This window comes from Phalacrocorax carbo, chromosome 1, assembly GCF_963921805.1.
Source record: "Phalacrocorax carbo chromosome 1, bPhaCar2.1, whole genome shotgun sequence".
Taxonomy (NCBI): domain Eukaryota; kingdom Metazoa; phylum Chordata; class Aves; order Suliformes; family Phalacrocoracidae; genus Phalacrocorax; species Phalacrocorax carbo.
This window is the reverse complement of record NC_087513.1, coordinates 148,792,798-148,818,341: the sequence shown is the minus strand read 5'-3', so window position 1 is coordinate 148,818,341 and position 25,544 is coordinate 148,792,798. Positions and strand designations below refer to the sequence as shown.

The 25,544-nt window shown below is 55.7% G+C and overlaps 1 protein-coding gene across 2 annotated transcripts; it reads right to left on the bottom strand.

Moving 5' to 3' along the window:
- Window positions 1–17,879: 17,879 nt before the first annotated feature.
- Window positions 17,880–21,049, bottom strand: POU3F3 (POU class 3 homeobox 3). Of its 2 annotated transcripts, XM_064439432.1 has the most exons (2): window positions 19,979–20,903; window positions 17,880–19,843 (listed from the first exon to the last, which is right to left on the bottom strand). In XM_064439432.1, the coding sequence occupies exons 1-2, from the start codon at window positions 20,867–20,869 to the stop codon at window positions 19,718–19,720; spliced, it is 1,017 nt and encodes a 338-aa protein (XP_064295502.1). In that variant the 5' UTR covers window positions 20,870–20,903; the 3' UTR covers window positions 17,880–19,717. The 2 variants fall into 2 exon arrangements, with proteins under 2 accessions (XP_064295502.1, XP_064295495.1); XM_064439425.1 differs by having other exon boundaries at window positions 17,880–21,049.
- Window positions 21,050–25,544: the final 4,495 nt, after the last annotated feature.

Below are 25,544 nucleotides of genomic sequence, written 5' to 3'. Positions count from 1 at the left end.
TGTACAAAGGAATTTTGCTCCTTATGCATTTTATGCGCTCCTTGCTTTGCTAGGAAAACCCCAAGAGTTTGATCCCTTGTCTTTCTATACTGGAAAGGGAAGAACAATGAGAGAGGGCTGACAGAGGGTTTTTCAGCTGAATGAGAACCAACATCCCCAGAAAAAAACAAAGCGGCCCATCATTCACCAATGGCTCAGCAAAAGGACTTTGGAGGAACAGAAACCTTTGGCCACAGCTTCAGCAGGTTCAGGATCAAAAAGCTTAGGATGGGCTGACCCCTGTGAGTTGCACAGCGAAAGGTGCCTCGGACTTGCTACAGCTGAACCTGCCTATGGCCCTCCACGGACTGACCTGGGAAACGCATCACCTTGAGTTAGCTCAAGGAGCTGTTCTCATCCTTTGAGTATGAGAAAACTCACAACGCTGAAGTAATTTCAGAACCAAAGCCTAGCTTCTTTGAATGACAAAGAAAACCCCAAGGTGCTCTAGATTATATAGTAAAGGGAAAATAGGTGCCATATTTTAGGTCGAATTATAATGTTAAGTCCTACCTGATAGAAACAAATGAATATCTGCTACTGTAGAGGTAAAAGTAGGTCTCCCTCACCAACATCAGGAGGACCTTTCCTAAGCTGGAACTTGTGACAGCAAAATGGGCTAATGGGCCATCTGCCATCCTTCTGGCCTTGCGCTCCCTGTGGGGTGCCTGAAGAACAAGCATGGGGAATCCTCCATCTGAAAGACATTGGACAGCTGTCACTCCATCACTCTTCACATAGAAATGGGGGAGGAACTCTTCCTTCCTTATTTTAAAATTATTCTTTCCGGTGAAACCAACAACTCACATTTCCCAATGTAACCACAAGCCTGGGCTTCTCTGCTCTTCCTGTCCGCTGGACAGCATGGCTTTGGGCAAGGCACAAAAGATTTGTCTGTACCCAGCTTCTCCATTCACAGTGCGGTGAGCCCTGGTGCTGAACACAGCATCAGGGACACCAGGCTCAGGGCAAGGCACTTGACAGTGCAGTACTGAGGCAACTGACTTTTAAGACATGCAAATCTTTCGCTGGATCTAGTCATAAACCTCTCTAGCTTAACTCTTCATAGCCGGCTAATGAACCGAGTGCATCTGATTTTTCATGCCTTCTCTGAGACATCCTTGTCTGACTAGCAGAGGTTGCCTGTTGTCCATACACCTGCAAATGCATTCTTATTTCAGTGTAGACAGAAATTGCCCTTCCTTCCAATCCTGGAACAAAATGAGCTTTCCCAGGCTCAAGAAAGAAAATCTATTCCTGTCTGAGGACACACACCTCAAAATTTGTTGTCTGTAAAACCAGTTCAGTGACAGCATTCTACTTCATTTTTGTCATGCAAAATTTAGTTTGCATTTACAAGACTTATTTTGATACTGGAATACGTATGTGTTATTCTTAATTATTAGTGCTCCTAAGGTGTCAGAAGGTACATGGGACAGGGATTATGAATCACACTTTCACCTCTGAAAATGCGAAACCTGATAAAATTTGACCGAGCAGCAGAGAATTGATCTGGCAGTCGTTACCGGCACTTAATTGTCTGGTTTATGTAGTGGCCTGCGGTGCAGCACAATCAGAAAGGATAAAGTCCTGGTCACCTTGCACTTCGGATGCCTTCTGGTGTGCAGGAAGTTTTTGCTGCGTATGATACAGCAGGAAAGAGCACCTAAAAGTTCTGCTTCCACCTGCCAGGGGACTTCAGAGACGAGTTTCAAGGTGTAGAGGTTTTCTGACATATTTAGTCGTTCTTCTGTTCAGAAAGCGTAGGCAACCTAGGGGGCTGAACCCCATTTCCAACCAGTGTGGGTCCCATTAAAGATGGGCAAAGATGTTACATCAAATTAAAACAGGATTTAGAACCTAAATATTTTAGTATGGGCTTTAAGACTGAGGTCCACGTACAACAAGGGGTCTAGACTTGTAACTCCTGTTTGGGCTTTTGCCTCTGTGTTGGTGTCTGGAGGAAGTCAGGACCTCACACAGGAGTTCATAGCCTAAACCTTCTGTTTGGGCTGGGCCTTAAATGCCTTAGTAGTGGTAAACGTCAGAGCCGATGTGTGTCAGTGGCACTCGGGTACCTCACCTGACAAAATCACTGCGGCGAATGTAACCTGGCCGTCTGAGTCACGTAGGATTTGCCACGCCCAGAAGTGATATCCGAGGGCATTGGGCAACCTGGGCTGAAAAATAAATACGGTTTGAGCAGCTGGTGCAGATATGGTCGTTGCTAGCCAAAGGCTATGCTACCATTTTATGACTTGAGGCATGGACAGAAAGATTTCTGTGCTTTGGGACTCCCCACCAACATGCAGGTACAGAAGACCTAGGTAAACACAGCAAAATTGGTGTGTACAATTGAAGATGGAGCTTGTATTCTGTGTCTGTAACAGAAATACAGAAGCAGAATGAAGGCAAACTTCAAACCTAAAGAAAAAAGTCTCTATCCTAGTTCAGCAGAAACGCCTGTGTTCTCTAATTCTAACTTGAGCACTCGGAGGCAGCAAGAGCCGTAGAGAGGCAGGCACCTGTGGAGCCCGCCTGTGATCTTACATGAGCCCAAACACATGCTGCAGAGTCTCTGCTTCTTTTTGCTGCCCTTGCTACTGGCCTGGGTGAGCAGGCTCCTCATCTGGGCATCTCACTTGGTGCCTCAAACGAACTGGGGTGACCAAGCCAGCTGCCTCCCAAAATAAGTGTCACTCTGGCTGTGAATGCTGGATTTTTGCCTTTTTGGCTTCCTGGGACACCCAAGTAGAGGCAGAAACGGGGCCCTATTTGCCTGTAAGGTGCAGCAGCTGGTCGGGACCCTTCTTGACCTCCCAGAAAAGGGGTACAGTGTTGGTACCCCTTTCTGCCAAAAGGGGCTCCCAAAAGCCTCCGTATTGGGCTGGGAGGGCCTCATCCCACCCACCCCCTGGTCTGTCTGGCTTTGCTTGGACTTATTCATCCCTCTCTTTTGCACCTTTTGGGCGGAGGATCAGCATCCCTCCTCTTGCCACGGGCACCCCCTGGCTCCCGAGGGCAATCTCACCCCAGCCCCTCTCCCCACCGTCCCGCTCCGGGGGCCGGGGTGGCCCCCGCGCCCCACCCCCCCACCCCCGGGCAGTGCCGCTGAACCCGCGGGGGGGGCGGGGCAGCAGCCTGGGACGGGCCTTTACGGAAATCAGGGTGCTTAAAAAAAAGAAATAAAGGAGCAAATAAAGAAAGGAGCAAATGAACCCACACACACACACCCCGAGGCTCGGCGTTTCCGAGGGGTGAGGGCGTCGGGGGGCGCCGGAGGCCGCCGGGAGGAGCGGGCGGGGGGGGGGGGGGGGCGGGCGCGGCGCGGCCCCCGCCCCCATTAGATGGCGCTACAGACCTTACAACCACGGCTGGGGGGGGAATAATAATAATAATAATAATAATAATAATAATAATAATTAGAAAAAGGAAACCCTTATGGTCCGGGACACGGGTCCGGCCCCGCGGGGGTCTGGGGGGAGCGGCGCCCGGAGGCGGGGTGCCCCTTCCCCGCGGGGAGCCCTCGGGGACGCCCGTGAGCGCAGCGACGGTCGGGGCTCGGGCCCCGGAGACCCCCAGGGCAAGGCGGGGGGCAAGCGGGGGCCCGGAGGAGCCGGAGCTCCTCCCGGGGTGGGGAGGGACGGGACCCTGCGGAGGGGGGGCCCGGTGCCCATCCGGGGAGCTCGGCGGGACCCGCTCGCAGGTTCCCGTCCCTCCGCCGCCTTGCCTCGCCTTGCCAAAAACCTGCTCGGGCACCCTTGCGGGGCCGGCGCGGGCTCTGCTGGGTGACTGCTCCATCCATCTGTGGGGGTGTGCGTCCCCCTCCTCTCTTTTTTTTATATTTTATTTCCGACTCCCACGTTTTCCCCCGGTTCAGGACCCGGCGCAAGCGTTCGGGCTGCCGGCGGGCGGCTGCCGCGGGGACCCGCCGGAGCGGGACTGCCCCACGGTGCGCGGCTCTGCCCCTCGCCCGGCCCGGCCGCGGGGGGGTGACACACGGGGACACAGTGCTGCCGGCTGGAAGCGCTGGCCCACCGAAACGCCGCTTACTGAGCCGGTGACCGAGCCGCCGCCGGTACCCCCGCCGGTCCCCCAGCCGGCTCTCCCCGGCCCCGCGTGCCAACACCGCGGGAGGGGGGTCAGGGCTGTCCCGACCCACAGGCCGCCCCACGCCGTCGGGCCGTGAGCTTCCCGGTGGGGTAAGTTCTCCTTTAAGACAGCGAACTGATCCTGACGCGTGTGTAACGCGGGCTGGCCGGCCGGCGCGGGGCTGGGGGCACCCACGCGGGACCCGCACTGTGGGGGAGTAAATCACCCACGCGTGAAACGCACCCTCTGCCGGGGCTCCGGCTGGCGGCCCCTTGCCATTCCACTGAGCGCATGTGAGTCAGAATCGGGGCGGGGGGCCTGGGGGGGGGGGCGGGTGTAGTTAGGGAGAGGAGTGGGCTGGTTTGTTCATCCCCATCACAAAAAAACCCAAACCAAACCAAAACAACCCAAACTCCAGCTGATCATACAATTTAGGGTAAGAGATCTTGTCCTTGGACTTTGGGGTTTTAAAACTTCTTTTTACTTTTTTAAATTTTTATTTTTACTTCTTTATTACTTTTTTCTGTCTTTTATTTTTACTTTTTTCCTTTCCTTTTTACTTTTTAACTTTTTTACTGTTCAACTTTTTTACTTTTCATTTACTTTTTTAACTTTTAATCTTTTTTCCTCTTCTTTTTTTTACTTTTTTACTTTTTACTTTCTTTTTTTACTTTTTTTTGCTTTTTCCTTTCTTTCTTTGCTTCTTCTTTTATTTATTTTTTTTTTTACTTTTTTAAACTTTTTTTCTTACTTTTTCTCCCCTTTTTTTCGTATTATTTTCCCCCCAGGCCGGGGGCTCCTGGCCCGCTCAGCATGCGCGTAACCCGCAGCTAGCCGAGCCGTGGGGTCCCGGGGCTCCCTCCCTCCTTTCCCCCTCCGCTGGGTGCGGGTGCGGGGAGCGGAGGGGAGCGCCGGGAGGGAGGGTGAAGCCCTTGCGTGGGCCCGGGAGAGGGGGACACACACACACACACACACGAGGAGACCTCCCTTGTCACCGCGCATCCGAGGGGCTCCCCGCCGCCCTGGGGGTGGGATCCCGGGCGGCCCCTTCAATCCGGAGCGGGCGGGGGGACCCCCCCGGGGAAGGGGGCGCCTCGGAAAAGCCCCCCCCCCCCATCTCCCCGCGGCCAGGCATATGTGCATATATATTTTTGTACGTGTAGGAGACGACAGAGTGTACGCGAAGGTCAGACGGGCGATCTTCAGCTGCAGCTCAAGTGGGAAGGAGCAACTTTCAGTGCTGCGCTCTTAGCGGTTTCCTGCCTTTTAAAGTGAACTTGTTCGAGTGTGTTATTCAAAACGTGGTTCAGTAGTTATGCCTTCAAATTAAGTTGCTTCTCGGTCCTCGTTGGGAAAAGCAGACATGTGTCCTCAATTGTATAGTATATAAAAAAAAAAATCTACTAGGTGCTTTATGATTCCATCTGGAGAAATTAAAAGCCCAGAGCTGTAATGTTTATTCTTACATAGTTTACGAAAAAGGGGGGAAATGTGTGAGACACATGTCTCCAAATATAACCAAAGTGCTTTCCCTTCTGGTTAAAAAGTTGCATGCAAATGTTTTCATTTTAACACTCCCTGCCACCTGTACTTCGCAGGGAAACTTTTTTTCCTGGCGATAGCCATGAAGCACCAATAGTACTTATTAATGAATTAATTATTATTATGGCTGCTGAATTGACTTTGGAGTGCTTTGGAGGCCAAACTAATCCATGTTAATCAGTTACAATTAATTGTGTTTCAGCTGCTGTTTTAGACGCAGTTTCAGAAGCGAGGAGGCTGGGTACGGGGTGTCGGGGGGGGAGGGTGCTCCGGGGTGCCCTCCCCAGCCCCCAGCCCCCCGCCCAGAGCTCCCCTGCCGGGAAACCGGCGCAACTTCGTCCCGGTGCCGGCGTCGAGCCACGCAGAGGTGCGAGGGGGCAACTTAGGTGCCAAACTCCTCTTTCTCCCGGCGAAAACTGCAAAGATTAAGAGACTCCCGGGCTTAAGAGCCAAGCCCCCGGAGGGAGGTTTCCCTCCGGAGTTCGCATTGTGGAGAGGGCAGCGGGCGTGGGCTTTGCTGTGCCGGCTTTGCTTGGCCGCTTTTGGGCCGGAGCTTTTGTTTTGTCGGCGGAGACAAGGGGGAATGAACGGGTGGGCAGCGGGGTCGAAGCCGCCTCTGCGGAGCCTGAGCCCTCCCCAGCGGGCCTGGCTGCAGCCCCTGCCCGGGAGGGTTGAGGGGAGGAGAGAAAACTCCCCTCCTCCTTCCCTCCCCCCACCCCACCCCCCCGAGGGGTCAAGCAGCAGCTGGGCCGGACTCTGCCTGCCAGGGAGGAGAGAGGGGCGGCCGAGGGCAGGAAAGGCCGGGCAGTGCAGGCAGGCAGCCGGGATACCATGGGGATGGTCGCCCTCCTGCCCTGCCGCTCCCCCGCCGCCGGCGGCACCTTGGTGCGGGGAGCCCGGGAAGGGCAAGGCCGGAGCTGGGAGAGTTGGGCAAAGTCTGGGAAAGCCCCCGGGGGCGACGGGCCGGGGCGGGGCGGGGGGGATTGGCGAGGGCCGCCGTTTGGCCAGCCGGTCGCAGGGAGGCCCGTCTGTGCCCGGGACGGCGGTCGCGGAGGAGCATCCCCTCCCCGAGGGGGGAAACGTGGAAGCAGAGCGGGCCCTGGCTCCGGCTGGGGCGGGGGGCCACGCACCGACCACCCGCACCCCCGGGGGCAGCTGGCGGCGGGGGGGTCGGACGCCCCGCTGTCCCTTTTCTGCCAGGGACACGGGCTTTTCCATAGCAATAACGACCCTCCTCCCTTCCAAAGTTAGTGGGGGGAGGGAGGGAGAGCGGCGGGTCCCCCCCGCGCTGGGCGCCACAGCCGCGCCCCACCGGCTCCCGGGCCTCCGGCGGCCCCGGGGGCGGGGGGAGCGGGGGAGCGAGCCTGCCCGGGGGACACCGGGTGTCACCAAGGATTGCTTCTCCTTACAGACTTCGGCTTCGCAAAAGTAAAACTCTCCCCCCTGTCCCAGCCTTCAGTGTGATAATTTTTATTTTATTTTTCTTTTATGGCAGCCCGCAGGATGGTAATTGGGAAACTGTGCTCCCTCCCGTCCTCTCTGGAACTGGGTTGCTGGGATTTTTTTTTGAGGTTTCATTTTTTTTCTTATCCCACTCCAGCTCTTTATCAAAGATTCACCCTCTTTTAAATTTCTGTGTTTTACCCTTTATCCCATTGACTCTGCTCAGATTTTCCTTAAGACGGGCAAGCAAAAAAACCGAACAAGCCTCCCCCTATACGTGCAAACAGACCTTTCCTGGCGAGCAGCAGAAACAAAAAACTTCTACCTGCAAGAGGAGATAGTGTACAAAATTATCCCCCCTCCCGTCCCGTATCGAATACAGCTGTAATTCAATGAAAATTGCGGGAAGAGATGCATTTTCCACGTGGGGACGGAACAAACAAGGTGGCAGCGGGCGGCCGGGTGGGTAGGACGCCTCGTTCCTGCTCGTCACGCGTGGAATCGTTTTCTCCAGCTGGGGCGGGTGGTGATGTTCTCGCGGAGGTGCAATAAACAAATCCCCGGCTCTCCTCTGTCAAAAAAGCTGGCTGCTTTTGATGAAACATGCGTATTAACCAACTTTGTCCCCCTCCCTCTTTATTTTTATTTGTTTCCTTTGGTTGCGGGACCTAGGTGGTCAACAAAATAAACCCCAGAAAGCAAAAAAAAAACACCAAAACCCACCAATGCCCTTGCGTTTGTGGCGGCACTTTGTCGTCGGGGCAGCGCACCCGCATTAGATTATTGCCGGGGATTTATTTGCATGCAGCTGCAAACCCACAGCCCGGCCGCTGACCGCTGCGCATAAAGGGCTGCCGGGGCCGGCCCCTGCCCGGCCGCCGCGGCCCCCAGCGGGGGGGGGGGATAGGATTTGTGGGGTAGGTTTGCCTCCGACACGGCCCGGGGTGGGGGGATGGCGACCCGGCAGCGGCCGGGTCTCGAGTCGAGCCGGAGGCTGCAGGTGCGTGGGGCGGGAGTGGGGTGGGTGGGTGGCAGCCAGGCCCGCAGCCTCCCCTCCCTCCCCGCCCCCCCCCGGCTCCCCGCTGGCCCCCAAAGGCAGCCGCGGCTCCCGCTGGCCTTGCTCACAGGCACCTCCGAGAAAAGCTTCCCCTAATCCGTATGTCCCGGGAAAAAAAAAAAAAAGAACCCGTGGCGGATCCTCAGGATTTCTTAGCGCTATTTTCAGTGCTTTGAAATTTGCAGTAATGTTGATATTCTCCCCCCGCCCCCCCCCCCCCCCCCCCCTTCAGCTCTCCAGTAGCGTCTGGCAACTTTCGATGGGGAAGCTCTTAACCTTTGAAGCGAGGGCTTTGGGTTCCAAATGCCCCCTTCGCCACCCCTTATATCCCCCCCGCTCAAACACACCCCCCCCCCCCATGTTGCAAGGATGGATTTGGCTGCATCTGGGACCGATGCAACTGTCTCCTAAGGCCTCCAACTACCTCGGGCTACGCCACTGGGGCTCCTTCATCCTCTCCCGGAGCGCCAGGCGAAGGCGCGGGGTTCCCGGGGCTCCCACTTGCTTCCCTCCGAGCGCAGCGGGAACAAAAGCTGCCCCCCTCCCCCCCCCAGAAGTGGGGCGAACCCCACCGCAGTGCGGCCGTGGCCTGGCCCGGCTCTTCCCACACCCGTGGGGCGAAGAATGGGATCAACCCAACCTCCCCGCAAACTTTGGGGGGGCTTCTGTCCGTCCCTCTGCCCCGACGGCCAGCGTGGGGCTGTAGGGGAAGGGAAAACTGGATGCGGGAACGTAATTATTTCGGCAAAGAGACGTTCCCACGCCACGCGGGTTCCTTCGGCCGGGCGTGAGCAGGGGGGCTGCTTCGGGCGTTTCTGCCAAATACGGGGGGCTACGGAGCGGGGTCTGGTGGGGAGGGAGGGCAAAGCCGGGTGGGCCCCTCCACAGGGAAAACTGCCCCGCGAGGGTGAAGCTGGAAGGACAATGGAGATTCCCCCCGCCCCACAGACACACACGTACAGAGACACGCTCGCCCCACCACCCCTTTCTCCTTCGCACCCCCACGGCGGTGTGTGGGGATGTCGCGCTGCCCCTGGGCCGGCCCACGCCGCGGGGAGAGGGCGAATCCCTTCTGCCTACGAACGGGCCGGGGGGGCGGAGGAGGCTCTGGGGGGCTGGGGGGCAGAGACCCCCTCCCCTCCCACGCCGGACCGCCCCGTCTAACAGGGAGACCCCCATGTGCGTGGGGGTATCCGGCCGGGCTCAGGAGCGCACAGCCCCCTCGCTCCCCCTTCGCTCTTCCCAGGGCACGACGGGGTGGGGGGGGGGAGAGAGCCACCTCCAACCCCTTCCCCCTGGGAACTGGGGAACCGGGGTGGGGTGAGCGGGTGTCAGGGGTGTTTGCGGGGAGTGGGACGCACGCGTGGGCTGGAGCCGGCCGCGCGGGTGGGGGGAGCGGGTGGGTAATGAGAGTGGCCAGGGGAAACGCAGGGAAAGGCAGGAGGGGATGAAACCATTCGCAGGCTCCGTGCGGAGCGGGGGGGGGGTGTGTGTGTGTGGTGTGTTGTCATCTTTGTTTTGGTTGTGTTGTTTTGTTTTGCAGGGGATTTGGGACAATAGCTGGAGTGGATTATTCATTCCCGTAGGCAATACTTCCCTGTATGGGCTTCAGGATGCAGTTGGAGGCTCAGGAACAAAGCGGGCATCTAATGTCAAGGTAACTGGTCCCCTTCCTTTGTTTATGCTATTGTTAATGACGGGGCTCACTCAGGCCCGGCCTCAGCCGTGCTCTATGGCATTAATACGGACTTGAGAGAATAGGCAGCACAATTAAAAACCAAACCCAAGCCCCAGAACAACAGCAGCAGCCGGCCCAAGCCCAGTTCTTCAGGTAAAACGTGCCTCTTCTGATCTACTGAGAATGATATTGTCATCTCATCTGGTAGTCACAGAAATACACATACCGTTCGTAAGATTAAACGTGTCCGTATCCACCGTTAACACCTAGGGGAGACCTCGTAACCCTGTCCTTCAGTCCAAAATCAAAAGGGAGAGAACATTATTTTCAAAAAGCCCCTATTAGAGCGTGGGGGAATTCTCACCACGCTAAAAAAAAAAAAAAATAAATCTAACAAAATAATTCTTTTAATTACCATAATCTAAACGTAGCAGAAACCTGAGCATTTATTGACTCATTTTCTTCTTCTCGAGGTAGCGGATGGTATTTAAAGTTCAACATTTCACACAGCTCCTTGTTTAGTTTAATTTCCTCGACAATCTAGGCGATTTCAGCAAACTGAGTTAAGAATTTTGGTACACATTTGAGTATGGATCTGCATAAAACAGAGAAGGCGGCAGAACTGGGGAGAGGATGGTTTATTATTTTAGGGAGAGAAGGGAGTGTATGTTTGCACGTGTGTGGGGATGCATGTGAGAGAAAGAGAAACGAATGGAGAGCCTTGCACCTTACATTTGGTCTGTGGCTTTAGTGTTGACTCTGGAACAAATATCTATTAGATTTCTCTGAGAAATGTCCCACTCGGGCAGATGGACCCCTGTTTTCAATGAGAGACACAGAAGATGAAAGAAATGTATGTTTCTCCAGCACAATTCTTCACCAACCCATTTTTTTCCCCCCCTTTAGAAAGATTAGTTTCAGCTCTGCTATCCTGGGCCCATTTTCTGTCAGGGAAGGGATATAATAATGATCAATGCCCAGCACTTCTCATTTCTTTTGTACTTGGTAAATATTCGCCACATCTCGAACTTGGAGGGGAGGTGGAGAGATGGGCCCAAACTCAGCTTCAGAGGATGTCCCTGTCCTCTGGCTCTCACTGGCTCCCACACCGGGAGGGTAAAAAAATCCACACAGCCAAACCAACTCACTCAGAAGACCCTCCATCCCACACCTCCCCTATAGCTACGCGCTCGCTCTTCGCATTTGAGTCACCTGCTCGGTGAAGTAGCCTACATACGTCTCACTACCTGGGTTTCTACAACCAGCTCAGGGTGTACATTAGTACTCCAGTTGGAAATGGAGCCTGGAGTTGTTGAGCAAACAGTTCCCGCTCGACTGTAGCACAGACTGAATGCTGTATAGTCAGCTCTATGGAGCGCTGGCAGGGAAGTCGCACCAAGCATTTCCAAAACTAATAACAAAAAGGTTACTATATATAAAACGTTTATACAGCCCACACTGCCTCAAGTTGTTTAAATTTCGGATTGATGCACACAAATATAGCAGCCATGCGGTTCCCCATTAGCCAGTCCCTGCTTTTTTCAATCAATTCATTTCAATTTGAAAGGATGGCCCCGGATGGATGCAAGACAGCCAACAACCCTTTGGCTTTCTCCACTCAACGTGGACCTCAGGAAGAAACAGCGTCTGCCTTTGTCATTTCACGCGCATTTCTCTCGGTGCCTTGACCTTGTGTTTAAGAGCAGGCCTACTCCCAGTGAGGGTAACAGTCCCCAGCTGGTTTCCACTTTCTAATCCATTTTCCCCCCTTCTCTTAGGCTCCTTCTGAGGGAGAAATAATTCTGCTGGGACCCCGTGCCAGGACTTTGGAGGGCATGGCGCAGCGGCCTGATCTGAAAGCACCATCCCTGTGGGTAGAAACTCTCCCCCATATCGTGCGTCTCTCAAGAAGGGCAGTGAGGGGACAAGGACTGGCCGGGCCTCTGGCATCGAGGAGCAGCGACGCGCTTCACGCTACTGCGGAGGAAAGTTTGTTCCCGAAACAAACACTTTGTGGTGCTCAGTACTGGTGTCGAATCGGTTCGAACCATCCCAGGTCCAAAACAAAGATCTCCGTTCGAGTATGCCAGTGAGCTTGTCTTGCTAAGCCTCCCCTGTCTGCGGTGAAGGTATCGAGCTGATGTAACGCTGCCTTTTCACCCCGCTGATGTGCGCAGTAGGAACAATTCAGAAAAGTTCTGTTTAGCTTTTTTTCCCCCCTTGTAGCTGAAGAAATGCAAGCTATCAGAAACAAGCCTGTGTTTGAAGGTACAGTTTTCAACACGTGAGTGGAAAACATATGTACTGGCGCAATTCAACCACTCTGTAAGGGCTGTGCTCAGATTTTGGCTTTTAATCTCAACGCTGTTAGAGAGAGGGAGATGCAAAATGGAAGGGAATGCGATTATTTATGCTGTAGCCTTGTGATACTCATCCTATAACCATTGAGGAGAGAAGAAAAACACTTTGCTAAAGCCTTGGGTGAGCCTGAGTTTCAGGGGGACTCTAGTCTTCACAGGTTCTCACTTCAATGCCTTTCTTCCCTTGGGATTTGTTATATGGGAATTTATTTTTTTCTGCTGTTCTACGTTTTAAAGTGCTCTGCTGAGAGCGAGATCCCTCCATCACAAACTCACATTTGGAAAATGCCTACCCCCCTCGACCACCCCCTTTCAAGCTATCCTCCCCCTTTCAGGGGGAGAAAATAAAACCATGAAAGAGGGAAGGGGAGGGGAAGGAGGGGGGACCCCCTGATTCCTCAGTAACCTGCACAGCTCGGACAGCTCTCCAAGTTCCCCTCTCCCTCCTAGGGACGAACCCTATAGGGGGAAAGAAAAAGGGGGGGGGGGGGGAAAAAAGCACATGCTGAACTTTTAATGTGCCTTGGGGTTTTTACAATTCAGGCTCAATTTTAGCACTTTCAAGGGGCCAAAAGAGGGGAAAAAAAAAAAAAAAGGGTCAGTTTGGATTTAACTGTTTGCGGCTAAAGAAGGAGGACAAGCGGTCCCCTAGCCATCAATAAAAGCCACCCGCGGCCCCTGCAGCCCTCGCCCCCCATCCCACCGGCAGCCCCTTCCCGCGGGCCGGGCCCGCACACGCACAACGGCTGGCGCGGGTGGGCAGCGCCAGCCCCGGCCCCGCCGCCGCGCCGCGCCGCGGGGTGAGGGGGGTGGGGGGGCACCCTCCCTCCAAAGGCTGCGGGGTTTGGGAGGGCACCTTCTCTCCAAAGGCTGCGTGGGAAGGCAGCCCGGCCCGGAGGCTGCGGGGCTGGCAGGACCGTTTTTCGGTACTGGGAAAGGCATCGATACCCACACGCGCACAGAGACATATATATAGATAGATATATCTCATATACACACATCTTTATATATAGGCTTATATGTAGGTGTCTAGTCTATGTTTAACTAATCCTATCTATATACACAGCCCTCCTCTGATGAGGTCATTCTCCCATCCGTACGAGATTGGGTGCGTGACGCCAGGATCTAACGCCAAGACCTTATCTCCACCGATCTAAGAGCGATACAAAGTAAATGTTAGCAGAAGGGGAAATAAATTTTGGAGAGCAAAGTTCAACAAGGGGTTCCTGAAGGCTTCTCTCCTGCCCTCCCCAGCCAAAGTAGCCACGCACTTTATGCCAAAGACAGCCATTTCGGCGCAAGAGCCTCCCGCCCCGCAGCACGGCCAGGTTGCGCCCCGGCCCCGGGGCTGTGCGTGGCGGGGGCTGCACCCCCACATTTTTTAGTATTCCCCCCCCCCCTTCATTTCCCGAGCGACTCTCGCCTCTCCAACGCCCTGGTCGGCTGCAGCTTATTTGTTGTGTCGTTATTATTATTTTTTGTTTCTTTCCCCCTGTGGCTCCAAATGTCTTAATGTTTTTCGATTCCAGGAACCTCAGAACGGAAGGGGGGATGCTACTCGAAAGTGTGACTCAAAAAAAAAAGAGGTTTCGCTTTACAGCCATCAGTAGCACCAGGAGACAGCTCCATTAAAAAAAGTAGTTTTCCACTGCTCTTGAAAAGCCGTTATTTTTTACATCGCTTTTAGGAAGATGGATTAACAAAACATCACATTTCAAGCCACTCTGATCTGTAATTAAATGGAGGAGCCGGTTTGTATTCTCCTATGGCTTTTACAGAAGTTGCAGTGATCCAAAGTCAGGTTGCTGTGTCAGAGTGGCATTTTTATTAATGAGAATACAAAAAGCTTGCATATTCTTAGCCCGGCTTGAATTTAGTTGCTAAGCAACCGCTGTATGGTAATTCATCCGCGAAATTTAAATCTTGGAGAAAGGATCCTGCGTTTTGCTGAATGGTCGCCACGAGGAAAACAACTTGTGGGACCCGCAGCAGCTGCCGCCGCCGCCCCGCACCGCCCCGCGCCGCGCAGCCTCCCCCGGGACGGGCCGCCCGCCGCCTCCCCCAGCAGCACCGGCCCGGCCGCCCCCCCCCCGGCCCGCTCCGCCTCCCGGGACGTCCCGCCGCGGAGGCAGCGCGGCCGGCCACCCGCGGCCGATGCCCCGAACCGGCCTTCCACGCGTGGGGGAAAGCGGAACCCGCGATTCCCCGCGCGAGGCGCGGGCCCCGGTCCCTCCGCAGCCCCCAGCCCCCCTCACCGCCCCCCTCCGGGGAGGGGTGTGTGCGTAGGGGCGGGAGGGGGGGCCGCGGGTCCCGGCGCGGTCCCGAAGGCGCGGCCCCGTGGGCGCCCCCGCGTCCCCGGCTGCTCCTTCGCGGGGCGGGGGGGCGGCGCGCCTCCCCCCTCTCGGCCTTCACCCCGTCGCTTTTGCCTCGCCAAAGCCTCTTGGCCCAAAAGAGCTCCCCCCTCTGCCGTCCCGCGGGGGTCGCCGGCTGCCCCTCTCCCCCCTCCCCAGCCCCCCCCTCCGCGTCCCCAAACCTGCCCCCGCTCCCCCATTCCGCACCGGAAACAGCGATGGGGCAGCCGCCCCCCACCCACCCCCCTCACCTCCTCCGCTCGCCTCTCTCGCCACAGGCCACCGAGCCCCTCGGCACCCCGGTTTTTAGCAAAAGCCCGTCCTAAAGCCCTCGCCCCACGCCTGCCTCCGAGGCCGGGACTTGTTGCGTCCCTCGCAGAGTTTGATTAATTACCCGGGAACTCCAGCGAACTACAGCAGACGGGGCGAAGGCGCCGGCGCCCGCAGCCTGCCACTCACAGGCGTCACCTTTACGCTCCCGCGCCAGTCGGAACCCGCATCTCCGCGCCTCCGAAAGGTACCCCTGCGTTAAAGATACAGAGGTAGCGCTTTTGCTGTCGCTTGAAGACGTTGAGCGTTTATTACAAAAATAAACGAATAAATACAACAATATATTGTTGCTTTCGACAGGATAAATAGTTTACAAATATATAATTTAAAAAAAACAGAGTTAATTGTCAAAATTATTTCAAATATCACACTTATTGGTAAAATTATCAAGAGTTCGTGCCGCATTTCGTATTAGACCCGATTGTTCTCTAACCGTTCCATTTAAAACCATTCGTACAAAACAAGTTATGAGCATCGTCATGTGCAAACACGAGTCACTACATTAAAGCAGACGGGTTCTGTAAGGATCCCAGAGGAACCGCCGCGTTTTTAAACCAAGGCAGGGCTCTCCGCTAAATTCCGGGAAACCCGCGGATCAAGAGCAGCGAGGTGACTATTTTAAATACACCTGAAAATGATTTATTGTGTACAGACTCGACGGGGATGTGAGTGAGGGGACCGGGGCGCAGTAGAGTAGCGCACGATATGAAAATGTAAACTAGAAATAATCACACCTCGGGATTAGCCAGGCTGATCAAACATAACTTTGTAAAACATTTGGCTTTCCTTTAGGCGGGGGGTGAAAAGAAGGGGGCGGGGGGGGGGGGGGGGAGAGGAAGAAGAGTAAGGAGAATGCTGCCGACTCAGTTAGCAAGCACAGAACACTGACAGAAGAAATGAATACAATTACTAAATTCATTAAGAGATCTGGCGATATATAACAATATTTTCATTATTTACACGTGTAGCAATATAACCCTTAGAGCAAACCCTCTCGGTTATTATCTACCTCATGTTATCTCGCAGACTCACAACCCTGAAATTCCTAAATACATTCAAAGGATTCGGTTTCTCGGGGGCGGGAGTGGGGGGGGGGGGGGGGGGGGTGTTGGGGGAGGGGGGGTCAGGAGCGCCCGCGGCCTCACTTTTTTGTGCATCACAAGTTCACGGAAGGGGCGCGTTTTGCCCCTCGGTCCCTCCGACCGAAGGTTCCTCCTCCAGCCCAAACCCCGGCTTTTCTTAGGCAACAACCCGCAAAGGTTGCCTTTTCATCGAAACCAGTGTGAAGCCTAACGTGAGCTCTTTGTTGCCCTCCAAATCCAGTAACCAAATACCGCTCGGAAATTTAAATGGACCTTCTCCCTCTCTTGACAAACCGCTCCCCTTCGTGGGTGAGACGCGGGATCCCACCTCGCGCCTTCCCGGCACCCGGCGCGGAGCCCGGCGCTGCCGCCCTGCCCAAACCGCCTCCCGCCCCCGGCCTTTCCCCTCCCCAGCCGCAAAATTAGCCAGGGGCTTTTGCTAAAACGAACAAAAGAAAAAGCGTCCTTTACCCTTTCGGGTTTTCTTTCCCTTTGTTGGGTTGTGGGGTTTTTTTTCTCCCCCTCTTCTCCCCCCCCACCCCCCGCCTCTTCCACCACCCCCCCACCACCCCCCCCCCCCGTGTCAGCGAGGCCTTTCGGATTTCACAAATCAACCCGACGGTGATATTTACTACGAGCTGGTGTTAAAATAATGCATCCCGGTGCAGGGCTCTCAGGTTGGCTTTGATTTATGGACCGACACAAGGCCTATCTGAAAGGAAGAAATGTTTGTTGTTCCTACAGCAGGTTTTGGTTTTTTTTTTTCTGGGGGTTTAACCCCTGCCTCAATCGCACGTAGAGAAGCGAGGCGGGGGGTGGGGGGGTGGGTGCAAGGACGGAGGGGGAGGGAGAGGAAGGTGAGGAAGGAGCCACGGACAAGACGGATCATAAAAGAAAAGCTTATTCTCCGGTGGAACATCAGTGGGGGCGGGCGGAGGCGTTAGATGCAGCTCTCTCAGTTCCCACAACCTCCCCGCTTCGGAACGAAGAGAGTTGAAACGGTCACCCTCTTGTCCCTATATCGCAATAAATTATAGCGGATAAATAGGACGGGCCGGCTGGCGCAGCTGTGGGCATCATCTCCAACGTTACCGACACACGCGTGTGTTTGCAAAGAAGGTACGGCAGCGCTACGGCGGAGCGGGGGGAGAGAACTGGGCTGCGCCACTTCAGCACACCCCACAGGAGAAAAAAAAACACACCAAAAACAAACCCAGAAAACAACCCTAAACCAACAACAACAACGGCAACAACAGCAACAGCAACGACAGGAATGGTGAACTAGGCGGACGGCGCGTAGGATGCTGAAAGTGTTATCCTAGATATCCTGGTTTGGGGGTGGGGTTGTTGTACCTTCTCCTTCAGTTAGCAAGACGATAAATTAAATACAAATATTTATACGGACATAGAACGAGTCAAAATAAATCACAGCGTAGCCCCCCGCCGCCCCCCGCCCTCCCCGAGCCTCGTCGGTTTGCACAGAGAGCGAAAGCGGCGGGACTGTGGGGGGAAGCCCCCCTGCCCCCTGCCCCGGGCACCGGCCGGCTCCGGCACCGCCCGCGGGGACGCGCAAGCCGGCGGCAGCCGGGCGGCGGGGCCCGCTCCGGGAGAAGGCGGCCTCGGACCGTCTCTCAATGTCGCCTTCCTTCCCCACCAGAGAGAGGCTCCGGGTTGATGGAAGAGGCCACGGAGGCCGGCCCGGCCCCGGGCCGAGCAGGCGGCGGCGACGGGGGTGCCGGGGGTGCGGGGGGCGGGCGGTGCGGTGCGGTGCGGCCGCCGCACCCCCTCTCACTTCAGCCTTTGCATCATCTCCCTCCAGAGAACTTTCTCTTTTTTTTTTTTTTTTTTTTTCTTTCTTGCTTTTTGTTTTTCTCGACACAGTGGTTATGCATCAGACACAGACTATTTCATTCTAACAAATTTATTTTCTCAATCAGCTCTTACGGAATCACTACTCAAATTAAATTACAATCAAATTATCACATCAAAAGATACCCTTATTACCTAACAACTGTCCATATTTTCATTTCATTTTGATTTGTGCTCGTCTGAAAAAAACACGTAATACAAGATCTGGGGAAAAAATAAATTACCGTTTTGCAGCAGTTCATAGGTATTCTGAATAAAATATTAAAAGAAGTCATTTAATGAAAATATAAAGCAAATTTTTTTTAGATCAACAACGGATCTAACAATTCTATATTGCCGTCTTTTTGAAAAGTCTGTTTATTAAAACCTACCAAAAACACTGCTTGGAAATGGCAGTATTATATAATCACATCCACAGCACCCATTCAATCAAAGTTGGCAACGGATTTGGGAGAGGAGAAGTTCAGATAAGTGCAGCTGCAGATGCTCAGTCCTTCTAAATCCCTTTATCTGAATCAGTCCAGAAATAAAAAATAAAAATATTAATAAAAAAAATACTAGCAGTGGATTTTTTTTTTTTTTTTTATGACTCTTCCATGATGATTGGCAGCCGTCAGGAGCAGGACTTTGACAGCCCTAAATTATTTCCCTTTCTCTCGCTGGTTCCCTTAATTCATGCAAAGTCCTTCTACAGAGCTCGAACTTTAGGGACCAACAACCTCTCCTTCTCCCACCCTCCCCCCCCCGGCGTCTGTCCCTCCCCCCTTTCTCCTCGGGGTCAGTTTTTCGGCGTGCGGGCGTTTATTTCCATATTTTTGTTCTATAGCTATACCTATATATATAGATAAATATATATATATGTATTTGCTTCCCTATGCAGTCTGCTTGTTTTTAGTGCTGTGTGCATATCTTTTTTTTTTTTTTTTTTCCTGGAAAAAGTGGCCCCTTTCATTTTGCAGAATATATAGATATAGAGATATATATGTTTTCAGAGTGGATGTCTGCCTTGCACCAAAATTCTACGGTTTGGCCAAGAAAAACAGGGTGCTGGAATGCAGCAGGCACCCTCTGATTAACCAGATTATTTTGCTTCTGCTTCCCTTTTAATTTTTTTTTTTCGGATCGCTCCCATTCAAAAAGGGAAAAAAAAGAAAAGGGGGGGGGGTGAAAAAAAGGAGGGAGAGAGAAAGGAGAAAAAAGTTTCTGTGATTCATAAAAGAGAGCCCTTTTGGGGATAGGGGGGAGAGTGCGGGGAGGAGGGGGGGGGGAGGAGGGGAGAGAAGAGGTGCAGACACCAGTGGTGTTCCTCGCTGCGAGAGGGGGCTAATTTGGAGAGTGAAAAATAATAATAAAAATAATAATAATAATAATTAAAAAAAAAAAAAAAAGGCCCCAGCCCACCCGCCCAAGCCCTCTCCCCACAACCAACCCCCCGGCACATCTGCAGTTTTGGTGCATTACGCATCTCCACCCCGTTTTCCCAACACGGTCTAAACGCTCTCGCTCGGATCGACCTTCTCCACCGCTCCCTGTCGGTATCGATCTTATATATATATAGATGCACGCATCTATCCATATATATATAAACACAAGCAGTCTGAACGAGCCTGGATCCCGCGCGCGCGCGCGCGTGTGTGTACGTGTGTGCGTGCGGGTGTGTGTCCGCCTGTGTGTGTGCGTGTCTGTGTGTGTGTGTGTGTGTGCGTGCGTGCGTGTGAGTGTGTCCGTGTGAGCGTGCGGGTGTGGGTGCGCGGCGGTGCCGGAGCCGCTGGCGGTGCCGGCGGCGGTGGCGGGGCCGGTGGCGGGGCCCGGCCCGGCCCGGCCCGGCCCGCGCAGCAGCCCCCGCGCCCCCCCCGGCCCGCCCGCGGTGCCCCTCACTGCACGCTGGTCTGCAGTCCGTGGTGAGGGGGCGGCGTGTCGGAGTTGACGGTGCCGACCTGGGAGTAGACATCGTCGGGGGTCTGCTGCTGGATCCCCGGGGGGGTCATCCGTTTCTCTTTCTGCCTCCGATTGCAAAACCAAACCCTGACCACCTCCTTCTCCAGCTGCAGGCTGTCCGCTAGGTTCGTAATCTCCTGGGCGGAGGGCTTGGGGCATTTCAGAAAGTGGCTCTCCAAGGCCCCCTTGACACTCACCTCGATGGAGGTCCGCTTCTTCCTCTTCCTGCCCTGGGCGGCGATCTTGTCGATGCTGGTGGGGCTGCCGGTGGAGGAGTCGGCTTCCTCCAGCCACTTGTTCAACAAAGGCTTCAGCTTGCACATGTTCTTGAAGCTGAGCTGCAGGGCCTCGAAGCGGCAGATGGTGGTCTGCGAGAAGACGTTGCCGTAGAGGGTGCCCAGCGCCAGCCCCACGTCGGCCTGGGTGAAGCCCAGCTTAATCCGCCGCTGCTTGAACTGCTTGGCGAACTGCTCCAGGTCGTCGGAGGTCGGCGTGTCCTCGTCCGAGTGGGGGTCGTGGCTGTTGACGCCGCCGTGGTGGGGCGGGTGGTGCCCGGGGTGCTGGTGGTGGTGGTGGTGGTGGTGCCCGGGGTGCTCGCCCAGCTCCGGCGTCTCGCCGCGCACCAGCCCCGGGTGCACCAGGCTCTGCCCGCCGGGGGGGGGGCTCAGCATGCCGTTCACCGTGAAGCCCCCGGGCTGCGAGTAGAGGAGCGACTGCTGCTGCTGCTGCCCGCCGGCCATGGAGGGCAGGTGGGCGGCCGCCGCCGCCGCCCCCCAGGCCGCCGGGTGCCCCTGGTGCGGGGGGCCCAGGTGGGGCGGCCGGTGGTGCAGCGCCGCGCCCGAGTGCAGGTCGTCGCGCCCGCCGCCGCCCTTGACGTCGGGCGGCGGCGGCGGCGGCTGCTGGGGGCTGCCCGTCATGCCCACGGGGCTGCCGGACCAGGGCGAGCCCGCTTCGGCGGCGGCGGCGGCGGCGGCGGCGGCGGCGGCGGCGGCGTGGGGCAGGGCTGTCACCCACTGGTGGGCATGGCTCAGCATATGGCCGCCGTTGCTGGCGGCCATGGCGCCCGGCATGAAGTCGCTCTGGACCATCTTGGCCGCCGGGTCGCCGCGGTAGCCGCCCGCCACCGAGGTGACGGCCACGCTGCCCGGCTGCATGCCGCCGCCGCCGCCGCCGCCGCCGCCGCCGCCGCCCGAGTCCGGGTGGACGATGGAGCCGGCCGCCAGGATGCCGTTGCCGGGGAGGTAGGGGTTAGAGGTGGCCGCGGCCATCCCGCGCCCGCCGCCCGCCGCTCGCCCCCGCCGCGCCGCCGCCGCCGCCGCCGCGCCGCCGCCGCCGGCTGCCGGGCGCCCGCCGAGAGCGCCCTTGCCCGGCGCTGCCGGGGCCGCTGCCGGGGCCGCCGCCCGCGCCGCCGCCGCCGCCGCCGCCGCCGCCGCCTTCCCAGCCTCGCCGGGGCGCCGGGGCGCGGGGTTCACCTGCTAGCGCTCCGCGGGGCGCGCCGCTCCGCCCGTCCGCCGGCCGTCCTGCCGCCGCTCCGCCGCCGCGCTCTGCCGCCGCCGGCTCTCGCTTCGCCTCTCTTTCTCTTTCTTGCTTTTTTTTTTTTTTTTTTTTTAAAAATCGCTTTGCTTTCCTTTTTTTTTTTTTTTCCCAAAAAAAAAAGAGAAATATTTAGCCGTACATGTATTTTTTTCCTCCGCCTTCTTCTCGCCCGAGTTAGCTGCTCGCAGGGAGGAAACCAAACAAAGGCTAAAAAGCGAAAAAGAGGGGGGGGGGGGATCAAAAAGCCCCCGTGCCTTCTCCCCTCCGCTCCCCTAGGAGTACATCTCCACCTCTCCGCCTTCCCCTCTCAGAGTGAAACTTTTCCTTTTCTTCTTCCTTTAAGGCTTTGTGTGTGGGTATATTTTCCTTTTTCTCTCTCTCTCTCTCTCTCTCTCCTCGGCTCCTCGATCTCCTTTTGCTCTTTTATTTGCAAGTTTTGTTGGTGTCCTAAGAAAACTTCCTGTGATGATGATGGTGGTGATGGTGGTGATGATGCATTTCTCAAAGTTGTGCTGTTGCTGGAGCACTTTGTCCCCTTTGAAACAAGAGTCCTGTCGGAGCCTTCTTGCTAGAGTCACGCTCTGGATAAGACATTTTTTTTTTTTCTCCCTACCTTTCCTTGAGGCGGTTGGAAAAAAAAAAAAAAGAAGGAAAAAAAAGTAAAAAAAAAAAAATTAAAAAGTTGAAATTTCTCGTTACCTCGCGAATTGTTTCTCTCCCTCTCCCGCTCGCTCGCTCTCTCGCTTGGTTTGTTGTTTTTTTTTTTTTTTTGGGTTTTTTTGGTCGGTCTTTTTTTTTTTTTGGTGTTTGTTTTGCTTTTTATTTTAATTCCAGCAGTTGGTCGAGGGAGGAGGCGGAGGAGGAGCGCCTTGGTGGAGAGGTGTGTGTATGTGTGTGTGCATATATGGTATCCTTTATACACTAACTCCAGCGGGGAAGTTGGCTGCCGGGCTGGCAGCGCGCACTGGCGGTGCCGGAGTCCCGCCGCTCGCCTCTCCCCGCCTCCCTCCGCCGGGCCGTGCCCGCTCCCTCCCGCCTCCCTCCGCCCGCCTCCCTCCCGCCTCCCTCCGCCCTCCCGCCCTCCCGCCGCCGCCGCCGCCGCCGCCGCCCGGCCCCGCCGCGAGGAAGCCGGCCGCCGCCGCCCACGCCGATTGGCTGCGAGCCCCGTGACGGACAGCCCGCCGCCGGCCGCGCGGCCCCCCTTCCGGCCGTTCCGATTGGCTGCTTTTTAATTTAGGCAAAGTGGCGTCGGAGCTGGAAGTCGGCCCCCCCCCCCCGCATCCCCCCCCCGCATCCCCTCCCTCACCCCTCCCTCTCCCCCCCTCCCCTCCCTCCCTCCCTCCCTCCTCCCATTAACCCTTCCCGCCCGGCAGCGCCCGCACCTCGCAGCCCTCCCGCCGCCGCTCGGGCAGGGGCGACCCCGGCGGGGGGCGGCGGTAATAATTAATATCACCAATAACAAGAATAACGACGCCAGAAACCGGGCCGTGCGCACCCCCTCCCGCCCCCAGCACTGCCCCCCCCTCCGCCGTTCTGCCACGGGGCCCCCCGCCCCCCCCCTTTGTCCGCACCCCGGGGTGCCCCAGGCCTCCCTCCACCCCACCCCGTGGCGGCGGGGGGCCGGCCCGGCAGCCCCGTCGAAGGGCCGCCCCGTCGGCGGGGGGGGGGGGGGGGAGGCGGGAAGGGAAGCCGGCGGCCGGGCTGTCCCCGGGAGCCGCCGTCCCTCGCCGGGAGGCGGCCCCGCGGCGTGAAACGCCGTGCGATTATTTCTCGTCCAGCGGAAAGAGTTAAGGGGGGCGGGGGAGCGGCGGGGGGCGGGGGGGGGGGGGGAGAGAGGGAAGGGGGGGGGGGATGCGACCGAGCGGAAACGCCGCGCACAGGCAACCTCAGTGAACCAGGGAAAAAAGAGAAAGTGGCAACAAAAACAAGGGCAAATTGAACGCTCCTGGGGGACCGCCGGTGCAATAACACCCTTCGGACATTCGGGGGGACGCGACCGCCGCCGCGCCGCCCCGCAGGCGCTTCCCGGAGGGCGGGCTGCGCGGGGAAAAACACGCGTGGTGGGGGCATTGAAGTGGGGAGCGTCCCTCCCGCCCCCCACCCCCCTCCGCCTCCCCCCTGCCCGCCCCGCTCCCCTCCTCCTCCTCCTCCGCGGGCTGGGGAATCCGGCCCCGGGGAGGCGGCGAGCCGCGTCCCCCCTCCGCGCCCCCTCTCCGCGCCCCTCCGCGGAGCGACCCCCGCCGGCAGCCCCCGCTGAGGGCTCCGTCCAGCCCCCGGCTCGCACGGCAGAAAAAATACCGTGGTAGGTAGGTTTAGAAAAACCATTAAAGTGAAGCGCAGAGGTCCGAAGGGCACGGGTAACTAAACCCCAAACATAACGATTATTATTTTTTTAATTTTTTTTTGTTCCCATGCGTCCTCCAAAGGTTTCTTTTTTATATATAAAAGATCCAACACAGATTTCATTGAATAAATCTGAGATCTCCAGGTGCAGACGTTTGAATAGTCAGTGCCAGAACCCCATGTTTTCCTTTCCAGCCGATTTTGCTTGGATCAGGCTCAAAACCCGAGTGAGTCTCGTGGTTTTGTTTACACTGAATGGGGAGGATAGGAACGGTGCCATGGGGCCGTCTTTCATTAATATACAGTGAGGATTTTGTCTAAATTACTGCTATGAATTTCACAGTACACGCTTTCAAAAGCCGTCTCAGGTGGCCTGATGAAACGTGATAGCGCCTCTGCAAACAGATCTACTTTCTTAATAAAAAAGGAAGGGGGGGGGGGGAAGAAATCCTCCCCAAATAATAATAAAAAAATGTACACCTTCATAACAACGACAACAACAACAAAAAAATAAAGCTCGAGCTGGAGTTATGTCTTTTATTAAAAAAAAATAATCCAACCCAAACCCCAACAACCAAACAACCAACTTAGTTCCCCAACTCTTCCCACCCCTCCCTTGCAGAGTGTGATTGTTTTGTCTGGAAAAAAATCCAAAGTATAACAAGGGGAGAACAGTTAGTGCTGATTTTCATTTGCATAAATTTTCATATATTTTGGTGAAAATAATAGACTAGTGGAGAGCGGGGCTTAGTGGAGTCAGTGCAAAGGAAAATCTTAACATGGATCGTTTCGCTGGAGTTGAGAACATGCTTTTTCCCCCCCTGTCACCTTATTAAAATCAAAAATTAAAAAAAAATCTCTAAATCCTGGAAGTATGATCGGTAAGTGTTTTACATTTTTTTTTTAAATCTACTTTTGTTTTCTTTAAAGTCTTCTTCTGGATATATATTTTCAAAAGCTTAGGACAAGACAGGGAAACCCATGGCAACTGCCTGGAAGGAAACAGGCTTTTTTTAAAAAAAAAAAAAAAGGAAAGGGAAAGGAAAAAAAAAAATCCCACCAGCAACAAAAAGCACCTTAGTGAAATATTACATAAAACGCATGGATTCATTCCAAAGCTCAAGGCAGCAAAGCAATTCTTCAGCGCTGGAAAGTCTTTCTGGTTACTACTTCACTTTTCTGGGCACTGTTAATTATTGTAACACCAGGACTCGGGGCGGGGGTGGGGTGGGGGGAAAGGAAAGCTCTCGAAAATATAACAGATTTGTAAAGGAGAGGAGAGGCAGAGGTGCGGGCTGGTTTCAAACGCTGCTTCTCGGAGCGGAGCGGAGCGGGGCGGGAGGGGGGCCTGGGGGGGGGGCGGTGGTGGGGGTCGCCCGGCGGGCGGGGAGGGGGGCCCGGCCGGTGGCGGCGGGCGGGAGCGGGGCCGGGATCGGTGGCGGTGAGCCGGGCACCTGCCGGCAGCGCCGGTGCGGAGGGCCGGGCGCGGGGGGGAGGCAGGGGAAGGCGCGGAGAGGCGGTGCGCGCAGAGGGTTAATATCGTAGCTAGGGAACAGACGGTTAAGCACATCTTCGAGCTCTGTAGTGAAAGTCCATCAGAAAGAGTATAATCAATCAAAACTAACCAGGACATCCCTTCATTTTATTCTCCAAGGAGATTGGGGCTGGAGGATTACAGGGCAGATTTCACTTTGTTTCTCTCTCCTGACGGTCCCGCCCGTCTCTCCGCTTTCCCCAGATCCCGTCTAATTGAGACCTATAGGCTGACCATCCCAAAGTCCTGTATAGCGTTTGGGTCAGCGCGATAAATAACCTGATAAATAATGTGGGACGAAATTAGTAGGCCAGATACGGCTCCTGAAAACTTTGCCGAGGCTTAAATAT

Coding starts and splice junctions, on each gene's coding strand:
- POU3F3 (XM_064439425.1), bottom strand. CDS start 21,049: ATGGCCGCGGCCACCTCTAACCCCTACCTCCCCGGCAACGGCATCCTG.